The sequence below is a fragment of the Hydractinia symbiolongicarpus genome, chromosome 14 (genome assembly GCF_029227915.1).
Source record: "Hydractinia symbiolongicarpus strain clone_291-10 chromosome 14, HSymV2.1, whole genome shotgun sequence".
Taxonomy (NCBI): Eukaryota; Metazoa; Cnidaria; class Hydrozoa; order Anthoathecata; family Hydractiniidae; genus Hydractinia; species Hydractinia symbiolongicarpus.
This window is the reverse complement of record NC_079888.1, coordinates 15,172,266-15,181,297: the sequence shown is the minus strand read 5'-3', so window position 1 is coordinate 15,181,297 and position 9,032 is coordinate 15,172,266. Positions and strand designations below refer to the sequence as shown.

Below are 9,032 nucleotides of genomic sequence, written 5' to 3'. Positions count from 1 at the left end.
CAATTATTTGAAAGATCAACTTTCATTAGTGGTTCTATTTTGGATCATGTTTATGTTAAACAATCACTTTTTCAAAATATAGGGTGGAGGCTGAAGTTGAAAAAGTCTTTTTTTCACAACATGATTCTGTCAAAGTAACGATTTTTTTAATTTTATGATGCCATAAATTGTACAGTGTTTTAAGGGGAAAAGTTTTGGTTAAATTCTAATTTTCGTAAATCCCGTCAAAATTTGCCATGTGATTTGATAGCTTTTGGAGGATTTCTCATAAGATGTATATTTATATATTTCAAATGTTAGATTTAAAGTAAAAATGGATAAAAAAGAGAAAGAATCATTTATATATAAAGGAAAAAAATCGAGAACAAAAAATCCGTTGGAATTCCAGCAGCAACAGCCGAAACATTTCCAATGTACATGTAAGTTTTTACTTTCTTTTCTTTTCTTTCTTTCTTTCTTTCTTTTTCATTATTATTTTTATTTATTTTCGTTATTGCTCAATTCCATCCCGTCTTAATGTAAAATTTCAAGTTTTCATATACGTAATACAATGTCTTAAAACTCTTAAATGTTTTGTTTGTTCCATTAAATGCAGCTCATCTCAAAAACAGCGATCTCTCTCCTGATACTAAAAGTTCAACCAAATCAGTCACTCCAATGAAGCTAAATGACAAAAATAACAAGAATCTTCAATCGTCAAGTAATTTGGACCCATCCAAATCACCACAAGTTACTCCAACCAAGCTCACCAGCAAAAATAACAAGAACATTCAGTCACCAAGTAACTTCGATCCATCCAAATCAACACAAGTCACTCCTTGTAAGGTCACACGTAAAGATGCTGAGAAACTACAAACCTCAAATGACCTGAAATCACCACCCTTCACTCCAACAAAGCTCTTCACTGGATACTCTCCACCAATATCGCCATCTCCAAATAAACGGTTTAAAAGTTCTCCTTCTCCAACTCTAATTGGTATGATTTATCTTTAATAATTCAAAGTAATTATTATATTACTCATTGTCATTGTTTTAGCAATCAAATCAAAAATCGTTAATCTGTTATTAATACAAGTCCCTTTAAAGTTTAAATATAATTTTATTGTTTCAATTAGACATAACACAAACACATTTGTATGTATAATTAGGAAATCTACATTCTGCTATTTGATGACTACATAGTGACGGTTAACTCAATTATATCTAAATCTGGTAATGAATTCATTGATGTTTTGATGAAAACCACGGAAACAGAAAACGCAATCATTCGAATCATGAAAAACTTAAATTTAAGCATATCAATTGGATTGTTGACAGGTTACAAGTCTTCATCGCAACCAGTGCAGTTTTCAAACCTTTAACCTTCTTCCACCACAGGAACGTTTTTCTTCAATTCTTTCCGGGGGAGCAGAATTCAAACTTCGAATCAGGTGACATTCTCGTATGATTCTAGTGCAGTTACAATAAAAGAAATCCTGTGTCAAAACGTTGGAACCTATGATGTTGTTGGATCGTTAAAATGGCTCAAAGAATTGATAATGGTAACAACTTCAAATGGAAAATTGCCTCTACGTGAGGCGGTTCTTTATGACGGAACAGGAATGATTTAATTGATTCTGTTATTGAGGAAAAGCAATACAGTATCACAAATCTTAGTCTAAGGAACTTTTATGGAGAGAAATTGTCGACTACAAAAGTAACCACATTCTCGGTTCTAGATTCCAACGATACTTCACCGATTTTGAGCGCTGTTAGATATCAAACTTATCTGTCAGATGAAATGACAACAAAAATCGTAAATTAATTATGTTTTCCAGAGATCATAAATTTGGAGCTTGAAGTAATTGTATGATTTTGTGGATAAAGTTAAAAAAATGGTTCAGATCAGGGAGTATAATATTTTGTTAGAAGATAGCACCATTTCGGATATTATCGCCTGACTAAGAACTATTAGATTCGTGAAATTTTTTCTATCTTTCTATACTTAAATGGAATGATACTATGCGTCTATTACTTGACAAAGACAGTTTCAGTATTCTATTCGAAAATACTTCTTTTGCATAACAACGATACTTTCAAAGGCGTTGCTCACCCGTCTCAAGCTGTTCTAGTTTTAGTATTATCTTCACAAAGTGAGTAAGAGAACTTAGACTTTGAAACTCTAACCCTGGTCTGTATAAAATTAAAAATTAACAATTTCTAACTTGAATAATGTGACAAATTGGCTCAAACAACATTGAGAATGCTTGATTCAACTGAGCTTTCAATCGATTGGTGATCTGTTTGATTTATGAATTACAGTCATGGCTACTAAGGTGCTTACGATAGATTTGTTTTGAAAAGGTTTACTTCTTGAAAAATTTTAAAAGAGAAAGACAAGAATGGTGAAGTTACGAAAGAAATTATCCATATGTATAAAACTAACGTTCTTTTTCACAACGTTGATTACAATAAGCAGCACCACTGTACAACGTATGAGAAACTCACAAAATTTCAACAACGTTAAAGTTGCTTGGATAAACTTTGCAAAATATACCGAAAGATATTTCAACGCTACTGCATTTCATGAACAAAAAGTTACGAGTGTTGCAGTTTGTCAAAGGTTGTGTATACTCAATGAAGCGTGTAAGAGTATGAATTTGTTACCAACAAGTAATGATTTGCAATGCGAACTGTTTACTAAGAACTTTCACAGTGATCCTTGCAAACTGGAAAGACACACCTCCGCAACACATTACACTATCTCGGTAAGCATGTTTGAGACAAACTAGAAATTTGATAATAAGTAGACGTATTACTATATTTAATTGTAGATGGAAATATTTTTCTAAAAGATTCATGCATGTCACCCTTTATTAGAATCCATGCACAAAAGATGACACGATATGTCCAAAACACCAGAGGTGTATTCCAGACCATTCCATGATGTCACACAGCTGCAAAAACAAAACAAACCTAGCAGTAGGACAGTGGTGCCCAACAAACAATAAAAGTTCTTGGGTTTTCCATGAAGTATATCTAAGGACGCCTTTTTGTCTGTTATGTGACGGAAACAACCCCCTAGGTAAAAGATTTGGTTCCATAATCATTTATTTTCTGCTACTGTTTGTTGTGAAATAGTTTCCTGAACTGGCCATTCAATGCTTTTTACACTTCCGGTCTTCGTGTTTTAGGTTCGCTTGTTATTTTACACATGAAAAGAGGAGGAGATTTTAACCGAAGCTGGGAAGAGTACAGACTCGGATTTGGAGGAAGCTCTTACTTTTATATCGGACACAAGTTGGTAAAAGCAACAACCAAGGCGTTCCCTACTGAGTTGTATGTGCATATGTCTGGTCCAATGGGTACATATGAGTTTTATTACGAGAACTTTAAACTTGAGAATGACCATTCTAATTTCAAGTTGTTAACAGTAAATGGATACCATTTATTGTCGAACGGTGAGTAGTTTGTTTTTTATGATTACCATACTTAGAACCTTTACCAATGCTCATCATTATTTGCTCATCATTATTCACAATACTTTATTTCTCATTGTTTTAGGTGAAATACCCTCAAAGTATTTGAAATTTCACCCCAAAAATTGACCATTATTACAGAGAAAATTCATCCGAGATGAACAGCAAGTTTAAGTGCATAGCAACGCCCATAACAAACATTTTACCGTTTCTATAATAGTATGGGGGTACTGCGACATGAAAGAACAGCGTATTAGAATAAAATAACAAAAAAAAATAAAACATTCATTTCCTGAAATTTTACAAACGAAATTCGTAAGTAAAAGTAAAATGACATTGCTTGATTCATTGTTGAATGTTTCTGGTCTGCAAACTTATTAAACTTGGTGCAATATCATCACAATGAACTTGATCTTTCCCAAAACTTACTCGGGTTCCATATTTTTACAACTTTTCTTATCCCTGAACTTAGTATATGTGTATTAAGCCCTTTCAAACCCGAAAATTTTATTATTTTAGAAGAAGGACAAGCAGATCTGATAGATGAATTCTCTACTTCCGTAGACAGAGAATTCAGTACGTATGATTATGGAGAACACCAAACAACTGCTAGGGAAGAGAAAGCTGGAAATTGGTATGCTGGTACGGCGAATTTCTTCACCGGATATTGGAAGCAAAAAACAAATGATGACCCAAACAAGTTCTTTACCGATATTGTTCTCAAAGTGAAAAGAAAAGAGACATAAAATGTGCGCATGTACTCCTAACCTTAGCATGTCGCGTTTTGATATACACAAACAGCTAGTACTGAAACCCACAACAAGGTAATAATGAAATACACAACAGAAACAAAATACACGATGTTATTAAACTCCTTAATTCATGTTACTGTTTCACCTTTATAAATAGTTTACCTTTTAATGTACATATGATAGTTTTTGCCTTTTTTAAATTTTTTCTATCACTTACACTTACACTTGTAAATAAATATGTTATCCCACAGTCTTCCATTGTTCATGTTCTTTTGCGATATTTTATTGGATATTTTAAAATCACGTGATCGATCTATATAAAGATGGCCTTGTTTTGTAGCGATGCACTGAAATGTAATCACAAAGAAAACACAAAAAGAAAATAAACTCGTAAAATTTGAGCGCTTTAAATGTGCCAAGAAAACCCAAGCTTATTAATCGGTATTTATAACGAATTTATGTAATTTATTAATCCTAAAAAAAATGTCTAATGGTATGGCCATAACATGTCTTTCTTTTTCTTTTTTCTTCTTTTTTCTTCTTATTTTTTTTTTTCTTCTTTTTCTTTTTTTTATCTTTTCACTCACACTGCATAGGGGAGAGTGTTTTAAACGCAATGCAAAAAGCAAATGTCGATAGCGCGCTTTTTAACCAAAAACGTTTTCCTAATGGCGCCTGTTTGTACGACACTTTACCGGTATCCAAGAAGACCTTGATGATGTTATACAACATCATGATAACAAATTAAAAGTTCTGATTTTGATTGTTGAGGAACTATCATTAATTGTTTAAATTAAGAATCAATATATAAAAGTTTACAGATAATTTGGTTGATTTTATGTAGTTTAAACAACATCAAACTGTGGATTCATCTGATAGTTGGAAAGGCCTTATTTTCATAACTTCAGGCAGCAGTATTTCAAAAATTTGGAACAAACCATTCGTGTTTGACAATTAAACAATTAATAAGTGGATTGCCTAACATTTATAAACGATTCCCAGAAAGCATATAGGGTCTGAAAGTACGAACTAAATCTGATAAGAATTAGCTACATAGCTAGCTGCCAGGTTACTTGACTCAATAGTCACATGGTTTTTTTTTTATTCTCAGCTGGAACAACTGTTTGGTAATACTAAATTTTGAAACCACAGTATGTATTACATTTTCGAGCCGATCTAGTGTATATATCCTAGTTATTTAGCTTAAAATATATAAACCAACAGCCAGAGGAAACAAACTATGTAGTCTGCCACAATTCAAAAACATGAGATATATAGCTACATTTGTGAAAATTTGAGTGTTGCTAGAAATACCTGATTAAAAGTTTGGATTTTTTCGATATATAGTTTTTTTTAAAAAAAAAGAAAGATAGTAAAGCTAGGCATATTTTAAAACAAACTTTATTTCGTTAATAACAAGAAAAAATTAAAGACAGCTTTAAAAGTTGTCTATGAGTGTCTTTATTTTTTTTTGAAAAATCTTTCTTGGTTTGGGGAGATAAAAGTTTGCTAGTTATGCAAAACTATGACATCATCGATTAGATGCTCAGAAACGATTGCTGGTATGAATGATAATCAGGGTAACTAAAGGCTAAAATACACGGTAAGTTTAAACGGACCGTTTAGTCTCTTTAATAATAGCCGTATTTTGTCTGTCTGTCCGCGAAAGCCGCGCCCTGTTACGGAAACACGAAATGCGATATATAAAGGACAGGCGACCCCGTGGATTTTTCCACGGGTTAACGGCTATCTCTATAATAATAGCCGTCGTCTGTCTGTCTCTGCGCGGACCCCCGCTAAGTTAGAAAATGATGTTACGGAAACACGAATATCAAATGCGATATATTCTTATCCACTTTGTTGCCACGGGTAAATTCAAAGGACGGGCGAACCCGTGGATTTTTCCACGGGCAACGACTAGTCTATATTATAATGCCCATATACGTCTGTCTGTCTGTCTGTCTGTCACGCAAAATGGTAGCTTAGCTGCGACGGGCGAACCCGTGGATTTTCCACGGGCTAACGACTAGTTGTAAGAAAAAACTTACAAGTTTCGTTGCAGGTAATATACCTGTCTACACGTTAAGTTAAAATGTATAAGTTTTTCTAAAAAACTCTTTCTTTACAATGAATACCAAAGAAAAAAACTCGTAAATCTTCCGTTGCATGTATTGTTATAGCAGCGGCAGGCGAAATGCTTCCGTTGCATGTATTGTTATAGCAGCGGCAGGCGAAATGCTGAAAGAAAAAAAGGGGTTATGATTAGAAATTTAAAAAAATATGCTCACATTTTTCGTTTAAACAATAGCCATTAATCATTCTGTTAATTTCAATAGAAAAAACTTAAGGCTAAAATACACGGTAAGTTTAAATGGACCGTTTAAATGTAAGACTTACCGTGTAAATAGCAAAGATGTACAACTTTTCTCGGTTTTATAAGTTTTTTTAAAAGTTGGACATGTTCAACTTTTCCTAAGTTTTTTCTATTGAAATTAACAGAATAATTATTGAGGTATTGTTAAACTAAAGATTTGAGCATATATTTTCGGTTTCTAACCAGTAGTCTGCTTTTTTTCTTCTACGATTACCCCTTCTGCTGCTATAGCAATAACCGCAATGAAAGATAAACGTGTTTTTTATTTGGTATTTACTGTAAAAATTTTTTTTTAAAGAAACCTATACATTTTAACTTAACTTTTAAAACCGAAAAAAGTTGTACATCTTTCCTGTTTACACGGAAGTTTTTTATCTTATATTTACACAGTCTATTTAAACTTACCGTGTATTTTAGCCTTAAGTATTAATATCAATATGCTCAAAATATCAAACTAGATAGGTAAAAGCATATTTACATCACCACATACCTTGATAACTTTTAAAACAGCACTGCGTTTTTTCTACTCCATGATATCATTCATTAATAAGCACAATTATCAGAACTTTTAAGTCAAAAATCATGTGATCATGTTTTTTAGAAAAAGTAGAAAGATTCATAGACAAAATTTTAGGCTATATCATATGAAATCAACTTGTTTTCGCAGGTGGTGAGTTTAAAATTGTATCTATGATCTAAACGGAAGTTAAGGCTTGTTTACACTTTGACAATCTATATAATAATACGCCAGTTCCGTGTGTCTGTCTGTCACTTTTGCAAAGTGGATTACATTCTTCAAAATTTTCTTTAACAAATTCTATAAAACATCGCCTATAAAATTGTTCTGTAATTTACCAAACTTTACCGATAAAATAGTATTGACGTCAAAGGAAAGTTAATTAAGATTAGTGAAGCCATTACAATGCACTTAAAACTTTGAGGCCAAATAACTTGGAAACGAGGTGGTGACGTCAATGTTTTTTCACCGCGTGGGTAACTAGGGACAACCTGGGACCAATTTGAGTAAGTTTTCCAAACCTGGGTCCCCTAATCCGTTTCGGAATGGACGGTTTGATAACGTCATCAAAAAACCTTTAAACCTTGATATCTCTGCAACCGTTTGTCAAAGATACATGATCATAAACATTTTCTTGATCAGCATTTCAAGATATATACGATGAAGGCAACAGGTATACAAATTTCTAAAAAAATATATTTATTTTGTATTTGCACTACTGACGTCAGCATAAATCTAAAACAACCTATTTTTCCATTGTCCTTCTGCCTAAGTGGATTTTTCCACGGGCCTTATCGACTATCTATATAATAATACGCCAGTTCCGTGTGTCTGTGACAGGCAAAGTTGATATCGTCATTTTCCTTTGATGTTGCCGAAATTCTCTTTGAAGTCGCCAAAAAAATTATGTCCATTTTGCTAGCGGGTTTACTTTGTTTACGTCACGTGATGAAAACGACTCAATTTGATTTGCTGAAATAAATTCAACGGCTAACTTTCCAAAAATGGTGTCCCTCGACACCGAAAAAAGCACAAAAGAAAGGTCCCTTTGTCTTGAAGAAAGTGCAAAAAGTGATTCAGAGAAAAAAAAAATCTAAGTAAAGAAGTAGAAGTAGAAAAATAAAGTTGAAAGCCACAAGAAGTTACTTCGGAAGTGAAGAGTGGAGCTAGGAAGTAGTAAAGTTAGAAGTAGAAAATGCATACTAGAGTTTTAAGTGGATTGGAATTCAGGAAAAGTAAGAACTTTGGTATATTTAGACGTTCCGTTCCGTTTTTACGTTGCTGAAGCTGCGTGTTACTTTTTTTTATGTAGTACACTTAAAATTCTCAAGCAGAATCGCATTCTCAAAGAAATCCATTAAAGCTCCAAATTCTTAAAGTTTTTACCGCGTTTTTTAAAAATAAAAAAGCTAGCCATATTTGTTTACAATTTTTTGCATAATTAATGTACCCCCTGGTGTGTAACTAATGGATTTGTACTAAAATTCAAAATGCTAGATAAAGCTTTTAGCTGGCTAACAAACTAATTTGCTGGAAAAACATAAAACTTTGGTTTGTTTTACATTACTATTGTTTCTCTTTATAATGTCTTTAACTAAGCATGAATAGCTAGCTATAGACCCAGTTAAGTCTCCCCAGTTCAAGTATATTTAACTGGGTGTCTTACCTACTGTTATCTGATAGCTAATGTTAGCTTCAAGGCTCCCATCCCAAGCTTAGCTATACCTCTAACCTATCTCTTCTTTTTTGAACACGAATTATGATGTAACAAGCTAGCTACAAAATCTTTCTTGAACTTTTAGGATGGTGTGACTCATTGTTATGCCTATAGAGTATAATTTTTTCACATTACCTAATGAACTTTACAATGGGGACCACAATATTTATTGTTTTGTTTCTGACATCCCGTTAAACTTTTGTCAGCCTACATG

General features: G+C 33.0%; 1 protein-coding gene across 3 annotated transcripts; it reads left to right on the top strand.

The window, feature by feature from the left end:
- Positions 1–305: 305 nt before the first annotated feature.
- LOC130625882 (angiopoietin-2-like) lies at positions 306–4,567 on the top strand. 3 transcript variants are annotated; one of them, XM_057441000.1, is made up of 6 exons: positions 306–419; positions 596–976; positions 1,149–2,747; positions 2,860–3,064; positions 3,174–3,440; positions 3,978–4,567. In XM_057441000.1, the coding sequence occupies exons 3-6, from the start codon at positions 2,382–2,384 to the stop codon at positions 4,202–4,204; spliced, it is 1,065 nt and encodes a 354-aa protein (XP_057296983.1). In that variant the 5' UTR covers positions 306–419; positions 596–976; positions 1,149–2,381; the 3' UTR covers positions 4,205–4,567. The 3 variants fall into 3 exon arrangements, 2 of the variants coding, with proteins under 2 accessions (XP_057296983.1, XP_057296982.1); XR_008981771.1 differs by lacking the exons at positions 306–419; positions 596–976 and adding an exon at positions 3,544–3,773 and having other exon boundaries at positions 1,086–2,747; positions 3,978–4,195; XM_057440999.1 differs by lacking the exons at positions 306–419; positions 596–976 and having other exon boundaries at positions 1,100–2,747.
- The last annotated feature ends 4,465 nt before the right edge of the window (positions 4,568–9,032 follow it).

What these genes read in the sequence shown, in the direction of transcription:
- LOC130625882 (XM_057441000.1), top strand. Translation starts at nt 2,382, where the DNA reads ATGGTGAAGTTACGAAAGAAATTATCCATATGTATAAAACTAACGTTC. An exon ending in CAACACATTACACTATCTCG is followed by an intron (nt 2,748 to 2,859) that starts GTAAGCATGTTT and finishes ACCCTTTATTAG; the next exon opens with AATCCATGCACAAAAGATGA. An exon ending in ATACCATTTATTGTCGAACG is followed by an intron (nt 3,441 to 3,977) that starts GTGAGTAGTTTG and finishes TTATTATTTTAG; the next exon opens with AAGAAGGACAAGCAGATCTG.